Below are 14,503 nucleotides of genomic sequence, written 5' to 3'. Positions count from 1 at the left end.
TCTCTGTTAGGTGTAGGCTAACTTCAAAGGTTCTGATTCCAGGCATATGAATATATTAAGAACAATAAAAACCACTTTTCAACTATAAAAGAACTGTGTGACTAAAGAAGATGGCCCTAGGAGCTTTTGTGTTTGAGACAAATGTGACCCTGTCAAAGAAAAGCCATCACAAAGCCAAGTCTCCCAGGCAGATGGAACCAGAGTATGGTCATCCAGTGAGACCAGCACAGTCTCCCCCCTGTGGCATTGCGTGTTGTTGGTAAATGACTCCTTCGCAATCACACAGCTCTCTGTAACTTCCACGATCTCTTAGATGTATGCATTTTTGTCACACTATATTTCTAACAAAAAAAATCTGTAAACCATACCTTTATCACTTTTCTCACCATTTTCCATTTTCACTTTTATTTTCATTTGTTTAATTGGTTGGGTAAGAGTAAGAGAGGGCATCATTTAACTTTTGAATGCCACCCCAATCCATTATTTTAAATGCAATGCTTTTTCCACTACCACTGAATTAAAAATGACCTGCCATTGGGCAGCTTGAAAAGTGGTCCATGTGCCTAAAATATATGCTACTTGCATGAAAAGGAAATTGTTGAGTGCCCTTAAGGACACATGATAAAATGCAACATTTATTTTTTCTACAGTTTGAATAATCTTTCTCACAGCATGACTCATTACAGCCAAGCTATTTAAATGCTTCTTTTCTTTAGGTGGAAGAAAATGTATGGTATATGCCCTATTCACATCAAAATGTGCTTAAAAATATTTCCTGAATAGTTGCAGAAATCTGGGAGGCATTGTGTCTTACACATGTAGTGCTGAGCTCAGATAGTAACTTAGAAGAGAATTGTTAATTAGAAGTTGGCCAGCTTTATCTAAGAATTTTACATCAGTTGAAAATTGACTACAAGACACTAAAAACAATTAAGAATTCCCTGTGAGGTAATATTTATCTCTTAATGACTTTAGGGAAAGTGATTTAACATGTCTCACTTACTGAACTAATTCTTGCACTAATATTGAAGATAAACTGAGTTCGTATAATTAAATACTATCTCTAGATCACTTTATCATCCATCCTTGAAAGAGATTGTGGTTCAATTTATATACAAAAGGAGTTAACTTTACTGTGTTTCCACAATGAATTGCTGAAGGTGAAAATTTTCAACTAGGAACAAAAACAATCTGAGTATAAAAATCTACCACAAGCTCGACTTCAAGCACCCCAAGGACTATGCCAAAGGATCTTCAAACACTTCTTTGGGATAACACTTTCAGAAATGATTTAACCTAGATACTTTGCTATTTAGAATTTGCAAAGAGGAGTAGTTTTCCTTCATTCACTCTTGTTTATTTACCTATATATCTCCTAAATCTAGCTCCCTTTATAAAATGAAGCAATAAGGTGTTTTTGTTTTAGATACTGACATTGATTTCTTGCATTCCTGATACATATTTCTTAATTTAACATTTAAATATCTAGGAAGATGTTTAGCTTTGTGAGTATATATCCCTTGCAGAAGTAGGTAGAATTATACCCATGAATTAAGAAAAAGTGTGAGGAATGTGAAATACCTCCCAGATGGCATAGGGCATATTGGCTAGATATCCTCATGATTTTTCTTATGTCTTCTGTTCTCTGTGTTTGTTCTGTTACCTTGAAGTCATTCTGCCTTTTATAAAATATCTCATCTGCTTTTCCTTTTCTTTCTAGGGAGGAAGCAACTTACGAATCCTTGGGGTAGTGAAGTCAGATGAAGGATTTTATCAGTGTGTGGCTGAAAATGAGGCTGGCAATGCCCAAAGTAGTGCCCAGCTGATTGTCCCCAAGCCTGGTAAGACATGGGAACTATGAGACTTAGAGTCATCATTGTATGTGATTTGCTTGTAACATCCACACAGTTTCCCTGTGGCTAAAAGTCAGGATGAAATTATTTATATAATCAAGGTATACATATGTGTATTTATGATATATCCCTTCTAAGAATTTTTTATTAGATCTGTCTATCTTATTCCTCTAGCTGTCATATATATATAATGAAATCTAAACTTTATGAACATTAGGGCTTCTGGTTTCAAAACAGCCACAGACAGATTATTATTGTCTATCTATTTTTAGGCCAACTTTTGTTCCCAATACTCTGTAGAAATATAAAGTACATTTATTATATACTACTATATATAGCTTATACGTATTATGTGTAAATTTAGTTTTGTGTGCATATACACACCTGTACTCATAAGGCTAATGCATGAATATTTACACCGTTCTTGCATCTATGTAAGTTGCAGTAAAAGAGTTGGTAGATTTGCCTAGCATCTGTTAGAACTGAGTAGAGGCCTAAGGCCATCCTGGCAGCTACCCACAGGAAGTTCTGAAATATGTCCATCTTTATGTTTTGTGGGATTTTTCTCTCCTCAGATAATCCAGTAATATAGATACAAAGAGATGCCCTGGGGGGGGGAGAGAGAGAGGGAGGGAGAGAGAGAGAGAGAGAGAGAGAGAGAGAGAGAGAGAGAGAGAGAGAGAGAGAGAGAGAGAGAGATGATTGGGAATGATGGCAAATAAGAGAAATGGAAAAGATATTCTAGCTGAAAGCTATCTGGTGCTATTCACAATGTAGGGATGAGAAAGAAGAGTCAAGTTGGGAAGAAATCGCATTTGTACTCTTGAAAAGAACAAAGAACCAGGGTAAATCAAGGCAGAAGATTTACTGGTAAAACCCATACCAAGAGGTCCTCTCCTCCAAAAGAGAGAGATACAGTCAGGTGTGAAGTTAAGCAGGAAGCTAGGGCAGAGGTTCGGGCCTAGTATTGTGATACCTAAAGAGGAGGTCTCTGAGAAACACAAATGACTACCCTCTGAAGTATATGCATGCATATTTTCCGTGATGGAGGAATTTGAAGGGTATATATTGAGAAAACCAGACTTTGCTCGATCACACCAAGATCTCTTTTCCCTCTCTGACCCCAAAGAAGCTCTAAGCACATGTCAAAAACAAAGTCAAGGGAATGAAAGTGCAGGCACCATTAGACACACAACTGTTGCTTGTTTTGGATCACAGAACTGCTTCAGGATCTGGGGACAAACAATAAATTTACTATTAACTTTAGTGTTTTGATTAAGATTACCTTAGAGTGTTTATATGTTTGTAAATGTGTATGCTTACAAGTTTGCTTGTGGTTTGTGTTTATGCTTAAGTTCTTTATTTTATAGGATTGATTTGTTTGATCATATATGTATATATATGCAAAAATAAGCTTTTTAAAAATGCTTTAAGATAATTCCAGGGTCAGGTGATTAACCTGAGATTCAAATACCAGGAAGACATCTCTAATACAATGTATACTGTGAAAAAAAGTTATTTTCTTTCAGTTCTCCATAGTTCTGCTCACCTAATATGCCTATTATAAATATTGAATTGTGTACATTCCACAATGTTCCCCTTTCAACGGCTGTTGGTTTTGTTTAGTAATCTACTTAGATTCAGTTCATTGACGTATAAGAGTCTGTAAAGGGACATAGGCCTCCTTTCCAGTAATGTTATTTGGCTCTGCACTAAGGTCAGCTTAGGGTGTTCTTTGTGATCTAGGTGTAGAGTATTGTCAGTGACATTTTGGTCCAGTATCTTTTACATTTTTCATTGAATTAGGAAGAAATGATAGGGAATGAAGACAGAAATGCCAAAACATGGAAGAGTATTACTATGACTCTCTTAACACTCCCCTGATAAGTGATGGATTGCTTTCTCCTGGCTATTTAATCTGGTCTTCAAATAATGTCACTCTAATTCCTCAGAGATGCAGAGTGGGCTGTATGCACAGATGGTGGAGAGGCCAGCTATAAATATAAATTAAGCGTAAGGTTGACCATGCTGTGAAGAACATAGCCCTCTCTATTTAAATTTAAACAATACATGGTCAACATACATTTTGAGACACATTGTGGCCCTGCACAGCACAGCTGTTCAGCTTTGGAGTGTCCACAGACTTGTGGCTGACAGTTACTCTTGGCAACCATAACAATCTGTTTCTCCTCCAAATGAAGACAATAACCTGTTCAACCCTGTGTCCGTTTACATAAACCTCGTGATGTTTGTTTAATCTTTTATCTATAGTGGCCTGATTTTTTTCCACTTGAGTAATTAGTGACTTGGGTATTGCAGTAACATAATCTTCTTAATTAAATTAAGAAGTTAATAATATGTTTTTCTTTACAGAAAACAAATTTTGAGAAAATATTGAAAATGTGTGTATTGTAAAAGAGGAAACATATGCATGGTTTTCACTACATAAAGATCTATCAGTAGCATTTTAAAAAATCATTATAGTGCAGGATGCTGTCAATAAAGGTACTTGGCCAACACTGTCAAAATATGTGCATGGTGCAGACTTCATGATTTCTACCTATCACACACATTTCCATGGACAGAGGATGGCTCCTCCACATTTAAGAGTTTAATGAATACCAGGAACACATAGGTACATTATGTAAACAGTTGCACATATAAATTAAAGCAGTTTAGCTGCTTTATAACACTTTAAGTGCCTAATAGTCTCTTCTCAGAACTGACGACAGAGTTAGTTATATTTCTGATGTTGCTGTTCATTTCAGTTAGTGCTTTGGGATGGGGAGGGTAAAAAAGGATGTTGAAAAGAAGCCTTTTTTCCAAGTGAAAGATAATATAGGTCCAATTCCACTATTTAGCAAGTAACCCAGCCCCCAAAAAATGTGTTAAGTATCATAAAAATAAAAACATTTTAGTTTAAAATTTGTAAACTGATAGCCAGAGTTGCACCTAGGTATACAGGAGCTAAGATCTTCCTTGTGTTGCTGATCATGGTAAATGTCCCCTGAGTCACCATCTACTAAACTGGACTGGGGATAAGTATTAACTGAAAAACTCTGTGTATAAGGTATTGGATGTAGATGTTAACCATTGATTTGTACCTGGAAAGAGGGGAAACAGGGAAGAGAAAAGGACAAACGATGGATGTATTAGTTAATTCTAGTTGTTTATTATGACTCTACCTTCTGGGATACATTGAATTTATTCACAATGTCCCCAGTAGTTCACTGGAAGTAAATTTCTAGTTATGGGGTGAGGGTTGTGAAACTACTAATGTACATATCGCAGAAGATTATATAATCTGAAAGGTGTTTAATAGAGGTACATAAGAATAGAATAAAATTATCATGGGAAGAAATGGTACACTCCTCATATTTTACCACATATAAAAACGCCATGGGAAGATTCCATGTAATCACAAATAGAACACATTTTTTAAAACTTTGAATGTACTGGGCAAACTATTCAAATCAAAAAATTAGAAAGAAATATAGAGTGGGAGACTCGTGCTAATAGTGTGTATTTTCCAACACATGATTTATTTTTTTCTCTCTCAACTGTAGGTAACAAGATAGAGTTTCACTGTGGTAGAGGAAATAAATTGGTGAGATATTAAGAAAAATGAGAACTTTAACAATTACCTGTCCCCTCATTGGAAAGGTCACCGATTACAAATGATACTGCATTTTAAACATTTTATTAAGGCAGTATATCATACAGCCTGGAATTAACAAAAATATTTTTCCTGGTCATGAACACCAACACATAAAATCAGAAACCTGTGGTATTTTCTTTGTGAATGGTTACAAATCAAGATAGAAAACAATTTAGGAATCCAAACAGACAGAAACTATACCTGTGTGAATGCTGCTTAACTACATGTCAACTTCTGCCATGGTGGTGTATATTTCTCAAGGTTGCTTTGAACTAATAAATCTGCAGACATTTTATAAAACATTGAAAAAGTGTACAATTAATTGCAACACTAAGAGATGTATTAGAATGCAATTTTTCAGTTTAATAACACCTATGCAGCAATATAGAAGAGCTTATAACTAAAGCTAAAACATGCCTTAATCATGGGAGCCACTGGTGGCCAATTAAGTTGAGTTTCTCTTAACATGAGAAGGGACTCTGCAGTATAAATGCTTAATCATGGTTAGTAGATGATCAAATTGTTCCTAGACCTCAAGAACACAAGTTAGAAGAGGATTCCCATGCTCTCGACTAGTGTGTTGGAAGACCAATTCCCATGCATGTCCCCAGACAGTTCCCTCCTACAAAATAAGCTGTTCATTGAAATGACAATCTCCTTCTTCCAAGTTCTTTCACTGAGTTCAAATGAGTAAAAGTTCAGCTTGGCACTATGGAATAAATTCCTATTGTGGTGAACATACCATAGAACACAACATTCCTAGGGAATTATATTTCATAAATGGTTAAAAATTAATTCTAGTCAAGAAGATCCAGAATACATTTTTCAAAAAGAGTTATTAACTGAAATTATTAGCTTCTTCATCTGTGGCCATAAATTCAAATAACTAAAATGCTATGTTTTGCTTGCCTTGGTAAAAATGAAATTAACAGAAAATGTGTTCTCACCATCCCTCCTACTGAAGTCTCCTCTTACTGTAAGAAGTGCAGACACTCAAGTTAACTATTTTCCAAAAAGGCACATTGATTTGGCACGATTTTGTCATTGACCCTGTGTTAGTTATTGAAAATGAGATGCTTGTGCGTATGCCACCTCTGCATTCTTATTTGGCTTACTTCTGCACAGTTGCAAACATTGAGAAGGCTTATACGTCAATGAACAGACTCTTAGGTGATTGTCAAAGCTTTGCAAGACTCCATTTCCTCAGTTATAAATTGTAATGGGGAATTTACTCAAAAGGACAATGTAAGGGCAGAGGAGGTGGCTCATTTGGTAAAGTACTTTACTCAGAAGTGTGGAGACCAGAGTTCCGATTCCCAGAAGCCACACAAAAACAAACAAGCAAACAAACCAATAAAAACATATGTAATAATAGGCATTCATCATCCCAGTGATGGTGGCAGGACTGTGGCAGAGACAGGTTGATTTCTGGGGCTCCCGGCTGAAGTTCCAGGTCAGTCAGAAATCCAGCATCCAAGTAAAGGGGAAGGTGTCTGAGTAATAAAACCAGGATTGTCCTCTGCTCTGTCCTAATCACACATATGCAGGTATATGTATCCCTATGCAAGCACTCTCTCACAGACACACACACACACACACACAAAAAAAAACTTTAGTTAATAAATATATTTTAAGGGAATTTGTAGGCTGTCAGTTGCTACACAAACGTTGACCATTGAATTCATCTTTTTGTTTAGTGTCAAGATAAATAGGTACTTATTGGGACAGATAAAATAAAAGCTTTATCCCACTGTCTTCTCCTATCTTCCAAGGACATAATTAATGAACGAATATTTTAATGCTAATGATCACTTAAACTGTAGATTTATAGTTCAGTCAGCAAAGTTATTACAAAGAAAAGTGACTACTAGTGGAAAGATTCTCAGGATAGATAACCATAGCACTCGAATAACTTCTTCATGCAATTCTTCTTAACAAATAGACAGAGACTTCTCAACAAATAAAGGCTTGTCATTCACCTTGTCCTTCATTCTGCATGTGCTTCAAACAAGGAGCCAATCCTGTGATAATCAAGAGGATGCAGCCATATGGCAGACTTTGACATTAAAAATGAATTCTGAAATGATAGGAGTGCATTGAGATCAGCAATAACTGTAAACCATATAACCTGGGAAATGTGATAGACTCATAAATATTGATCACCTCATACTATGGTGGTAAACACACCAAAGAATGATATAATCCTGGGGGGTTCTTAAAACTCTAAATATTGGGAGAGTGAGAGAAAAATGTTGATTTTTCCATCAAATACAAATGTTTTGTATTTATTATATTTTTATCTTTTGCTTATAAAACAATTACTCCTTTTTAAGGAGCTGCATCTACATATAACACACATATGTATTGTATATATATATGTTTATATACACATATCTTTTATTCACTATAAAATATCTTAAATAATAAATAAAATATATTAGACATAATTTAATAGCTCAAATATTCTATATATAATTCTTATTTATTTTAAATTATTTCTTGAAGACTATAATATAATTACATTTCCCCCTTCTCTTTCCTTCCTTCAAGCACATGCATATAACTCTCCTCACTCCTTTCCAAACCCATGGTCACTTTTTCATGTAATTAACTGTTGGTGCATACGTATATGTGTATATAACCAAATACATAACTACGACCTGCTCAGTCTGTATAATGTTACTGACATGTATGTTTTCAGGGCTGACCTTTTGGTACTAGATAACCAATTGATGCACTCTTCCCTGAGGAAGACTATTTCCCCTGCTCTCTGCATTTCTTAATTGCCTGCAGGTCTTTGTCTATATTAACATTCCTATTGTAGTCCTTGTTCAGATCATGTTTAGGCAGTCATGATGGGTTGAGCTTGTTCTTATACCTTCTGACATTCCTACTAGACACAAACTCATGGCAAACTCCCTAATCCTTTGTATTTTACAATATTTCTGCCTCTTCTTCCACAATATTCCCAAGCCTTAGGTTCAGGAATTGTGTAATAGGTGTATCCTTCAGACTGGGCTCAACAACTCCACATTTTGATTGGTTGTGGTTTTCTGTAATGGTCTCCATTTGTTACAATTAGAAATTTCCTTGATGAGGGCTTAAGACTTTTTTCTGTGTTCTACACAAATCTATGTGTATCATAAATCCTAGAAACAGATGTGCTAAGGCAGTGGCTAGAGTAATTGCCTTGGTCAAAAGCAAAATTGAGATGACCTACAATACTTAAAAACTAACTCCAACTCATCTCAAGGCTGCACTACTCTTGAAGTGTCTTATCACCAGCTGGAACATCTACTTACATAAGCAAGGGCACAGTAAAACCACAGAACTGGATCACTGCATGGGAAGGAAGAAGGGGTTATTGGGGGCTCAAACTACAAGGCCATCTCTCACTGTAGTTGGGGGAGCAGATAGAAGCAAAATGTTGGAAAACAAAGTGGATTTTTTTTATGACAGTCAGGGGAATGAGGGCCTTTATATTGATGTATTTGGTTTAAATGAAGGGGGGACCAGATGGCTTCACCCAAGGCAGTTGACCTTTGGGGTTAAGGATTTAAATGGAGCTTCCTGGCAAATAGAACCTGTGTTAGGAGTAATGCAGTAAGAATCCTTCAGTTTTCTAGACTAGTGTCCTTCTTTTTAAGTCACTATTAACAGCACTGCCATTATTGGGGGGCGTGCTCTTTAGGCTTAACACTGATCTCTGTATATTGTCTGGTTGAGACATTTAATCTTTCTCTTCACAGTCCATAGATACTTAGGAGTCATTTCATTATTAAAATTGAGGACTAGATCATTAAAAGAACTCTGCCTTTGGTTGCCAGAGTATCTTTCATGTTTATTTCTATTTCTTCACCAATATGACTTAAGCAATTATTCTCTGCAAGGTGGTATTCTGCCTTGCTGGAAAAGACAAGGCACCAGTGAGAGCTCAAAGTTTAATGATGGGAACACTCCTCCTTTCAGAATGAGAGCTTCTAAATCTGTAGAGCCTGTATATAGTTGCAGAAACCAGAAATAGAGTCCTTAAGTAGGTCAATTGTAGTGATAGTGAACAGTCCCAAAACTATCTCAGCCTCTTGTGTCTACTTATTATAAAGGATAAGGACATGACACCAGATACTGGTCATTGATTTAGAGAATTTACTGTACTCCAGTGGAAGCCATCCCATCGTTTGAAGATATTATCTACCATTTGCTTCCTCAAACACATCCTAGATGTTTTTACTTTGTTTGTATAGGGTCGGCAGCATTTCCATGATTGAAGAGTCACTAGATCCCATTGTCGTGTAAACCCACTTTCCTTACTTGGGATTTTACAGAATTATTAGAAATCTGAAGTATTTTATGAACTCTGAGACAGCAGTGCAAACTGAAGCCTTGAGGAAAATTATGTGTCTAGTCTAGTTCATGAATGTCTAGTATTTCTAGAGTGGATGGAATCCAAACAACATAGCCCTGAGAGTCTAGCTGGTGCCTAAATGATGTTTAATTAGGAGCTCAACTTTTGACTTAGTTGCTACTCAGTCATGCATTCAGTAATGACAGGAGCTTCAAGGAGCAGGAGCCTATGCTGATGGGTCAACTAGAGTCTTCATGCTAACTGTCTTGTGCTTTTCATTTGCATCACTGATATGCTGCCATTGAAGCTGGAGATTGAGTGCTCAGCCTGCTGGATTTCTTTCACATCATTATCTCTTACTTAGTATCATTTCTATGAAGGATGTAATCTCTTTTGACCTGAACTTCAAAAATCTTTCCACTTGATGTTAAATTTCCTAAGCCCATCCACAGGCCCCTTCCCCAAAATTTCTGTGTTTCTGATCTCCATATCACTCCTCTTCTCAGTCCATAACAAATCAGCTAAACTACAGCATCTTGTGTGTGTGTGTGTGTGTGTGTGTGTGTGTGTGTGTGTGTGTGTGCATGTGTGTGATAGAGAGAGAATGTGTGAATGTATATGAGAGAGAGACAGACAGAGAGGAGAGAAAGAGAGAGAATCTGTGAATGTGTATATATGTGTATATGTGTAGTTTTAGCTTAGGTCACTTCTGTCTTAATATATGTTAAAACATTCTTCTCATTGGGAAATGTCTCTTCTTCAGTGCATTCCTAGGTGAGGCTTTAGTATAGGAATTATATAGCATTGTACTAAGATAGTTAAACTTGATAGTTAATCTTTTCCTCCTGAGTCACATTCCCATCAGTGAGAATTGAGAGGGAAAAGTGCTCTTGTGCAATAGCGTTTAAAAAAATCAGTGTGATTGGACTTCTGGAAGTATATGTTCTTGCCCTGCTTGTTCTTGGTACAATATCTTTATGTTATCACAATGGTGAAGGCCTCTTGACCTTTTGACTTATTTGGACATAGCTAGTGCTGCTCGTGATGGGCTATTCTGGCCACTTCATCAGCGATTCTCCCATGACTGGCTATCTTGTTTCCTCCAACACATTCTAATATTCTCCAAAAGCAATTTTATAAATGGCATTTATACCTCTCATAGAAATGATCTGACTTTGCTATCGAATGCTGTGTAGTTTTCTTTGTGATTCTCTTACTGGGGCTTGCCATGATCTTTACACAAACTCCTTCTTCCCTACAGTATAAATATTATATAATCCAAAAGTAACACAACCCAAATGTCAGGGATGCTCACAACATATCCCAGACTGCCCAAAACACCTGTTTCCATGTAAAAATGAAAACCTTTTAAACAACCTGGTAAATCTTTGTAAAAGGCATGTGCTGCCTGAAAACCCCAAATACTTAAAACATGGAGAATTCTATCAGTTTTATGGAAGTGTGATATTCAAATTTTCTTCTCACTTGTAAGGTATATAACATGGTATTTCTCAAAACATAGTACCATTAAAATCTTTACTGGTACCATAGGCCGTATCATCTGTATTGATTGTTATCTCCTACTGTCTAGGCATGTGATTTTGAGCAGAGCATCCAATGAAGTTGTCATTTCTTGCTCAGTTGATCTGACTAAAATGATGTTATCAGTATAATGGCCAAGTAAAGTAGATTGCAAAGTAAGTGGATTGACCAGGTCCCTTTGGACTATGTCAAGACAGAACACAGGAGTGTTAGCAGAGCCCTGGGGCATGACTGTAATGAATAGCACTTTCCCGTCCCAGTAAATGAAAATGTTTGATTAGCCTTTCTTGTAAGGCTGAAAAAGCACATCACTGTGCTTAAAAATGTTTCACTGGAGGTTATGTTAATCTGCCATACATGAAGATATGGCTTCTGGCACCACAAACATAATATGAACCACATTTAGCTAAGTCTATGGCTATTCACTGCTCTAGGCTTTTACTAGTTCTTGATGATAGGATTGTTGAATTACATTAGAATATGATAGAAAATATCATTATTTAGAATGTTCCAAGATGCACTATTCTTTGTGATTTTTCCCTATAATTCGTATGATATGGCGTAATTGCTATGAAAATTGAAATACTGAGCTGTAACTACATAGCAGACTAAATGTGTAATATATATATAAATTTTTAAATAAAATTTTTAGTAGAATATACCTCTGATGAAATAGATTTTAACTTATAAGTCAAATATAAATGGAAAATCCAGTGATATTTTAGCCAAAAAACTATGTTACCTTTTTATTTTGAAATTAAAATATGTATCTGCAAATAATATCAGACAAGGAGCAGTAAAAACTAAAACATAAAGGGATTTTGACATATACCTGCGATGTTGCCTTTGACATTGGTTCCCAAACTACTCATAATATTGTCTGCTCCTCCTTCATGTATTTAAAATGTCTTAGGGAATAAGCTTTTTGACTAGAATATTTTAATCTAAAGAGTAATTTAAGAACACATATTATTGTAGTTTATGGGAAAGCGCGTGTCAATGGTTATAATCTGTTGCACTTATGGAACAGATCAGCACAAAGAAAACAGAAAACACAAAAGAAAATAGCAACTTGAAGAACCATCTTGTTAAAAACTATTTGCTACAATTTAGAATCATAATTCTGTTCAGCATTAGAATAATATAGCTTACAATATATAACTGTTTTTATTTCATAGATTGAAAGAATCCAGATACCATCCTTAACACTAAATAACTAGTGGTAATGCTTGAAGATTTGACAATGATTGAAACTTACATTAAACTTGCCAAGTGCTAGGTACTATGTTAAATCTCAAATTCTTGAAAATAGTAACTGATTCATCCCATAATACAAAGGAGGAAATAATGCCAAACTTTTTGGAGGATGAAAGTCACTGAGAAATGAAGCAAATGCCCAAGGACACATAACTTTGAAGGAGTCTATCTGACTTGTCAGCCCACACTCTCAGCTACTGTATTATGACTGACAACCCACATTCTGTCCACTTATTAGTCTGCTTAGATATATGGGTAAAGCTTAGAAGTTATCATAATCATTTGGGAATATGTAATAAAGGAGAAAATTGAAATGAGTATGGATTTCTAAGATTCTGCAATCCAAATGATATCTGCCCAAATTAACACCGTGTTAGAGCCCATAACTAAATGCAGACTAGGTGTGGAATGAATTTTGGGAATCTTACAGGCAAATACCACATATTCCTTTGTGCTGTAGATTGCTATCCTGTGACCATAGTAAACATCATTTCCGCCAGAGCAGCTATAACTGCTTATGACTATAACTACTTGTAAGAGGATCTCTAGATCCAGCCTGTTGACTGTTGAAAGGCATTCACAGAAGGTTCAGGTGGGGAGGATAATTGGATTATCACCTGAGATTCTGTGCAACTCGTCCATCACCTACCAGCCAACTAAATGTGATTCTTCCATAATTGTATATGGCCTGTGCTCTCAGGAGCTGCTAGAGTATGCAGACAGTAGATAATTCACTGAAATTTAAACTCCATTTGTCCAACTATGGGAAAGGTACTATCCGTACTGGCGTGAGACTTTTCAGTAATACAACTGCTATGGAATCACCACACTCGGTAATCACCAAGCTCTTTTACAGAAGATGGTTCCTAACAGTGGACCTTGAGGGAGTCACACTTGGTTTATCATTACTGTCCCATATGGAGAGGTTTAGGTTCCTTTTCATGCCTCTAGTGAAAAAGTTCCCACAGCACCTTGATGTCCATGAATGGTTGGTTTAACAGTTAATGAACTTGATGCAAACAACTTTAATTATCAAATTTAATGATGCATAGAGAACTTCTATGGTCTTTAACTACTCAATAGTTTTCAAATACACAGGAAAAGCATATGCATGAAGCTGGAATGCAGATTAGAGATGGCAGGTTCTTTTTAAGGAAAGTCTAATTATTTCAGTTAATTATCCTTAAAGTCTAACAGAGCCCATGTGATTGTACTTTATTTGATTTTTGTTTTGTTTTGTTTTTTGTTGTTGCTGTTTTGTTTTGTTTTTTATCTTGTTGTTTTAAACCTATCTTAGAAAGCTAGTAATGCCATTTGTCAGAGAAAATGATAAGGCTTCTTTTGTATTAAAACACTCTTAGTCGGGCTGCAGTGGTGCACGCCTTTAATCCCAACACTCAGGAGGCAGAGCCAGGTGGATCTCTGTGAGTTTCAGACCAGTCTGTTCTACAGAGTGAAATCCAGGACAGGCACCAAAACTACACAGAGAAATCCTGTCTTGAAAAACCAAAAAACAAACAAACAAACAAACAAAAAACCACTCTTTTACTCACTGTTTTATTTTGATCCCAGTTTTAAGTGAATCACTGACAGGAACACAATGAGATTTTAAGAAAGAAATTAGATAGTTGCTTTTTTTTCTATGTATGTTACTTTGGTATCTTTAACCTTTTCAGTCTCACAAAAATAATCATAATAATAATTAGTTAATAAGCCTAAATGGATAGCATATGATTACATAGCTGTCTTTGCTACATTTTATTGACAGATATTTATCATGAGTTCATGGATATCCACACCTTTCGTGACTAATATCACCAAAATATCTCTTTTCATTTATAAGATTGT

General features: G+C 35.9%; 1 protein-coding gene across 2 annotated transcripts in view; it reads left to right on the top strand.

Moving 5' to 3' along the window:
• The window catches only part of Dcc (DCC netrin 1 receptor), a 1,164,132-nt gene that overhangs the window by 721,108 nt on the left and 428,521 nt on the right, over positions 1 to 14,503 (top strand). For both annotated transcript variants that reach the window (XM_052742483.1, XM_052742484.1), the window contains exon 7: positions 1,721 to 1,841. In XM_052742483.1, the coding sequence (XP_052598443.1) occupies positions 1,721 to 1,841 (121 nt within the window). The remainder of the gene's footprint in view (positions 1 to 1,720; positions 1,842 to 14,503) is intronic.

Source organism: Peromyscus californicus, unplaced genomic scaffold (genome assembly GCF_007827085.1).
Source record: "Peromyscus californicus insignis strain IS unplaced genomic scaffold, ASM782708v3 Scaffold_17__1_contigs__length_78620276, whole genome shotgun sequence".
Taxonomy (NCBI): domain Eukaryota; kingdom Metazoa; phylum Chordata; class Mammalia; order Rodentia; family Cricetidae; genus Peromyscus; species Peromyscus californicus.
Note: the sequence above shows the minus strand (reverse complement) of the source record. Positions and strands in the feature narration are given on the sequence as shown.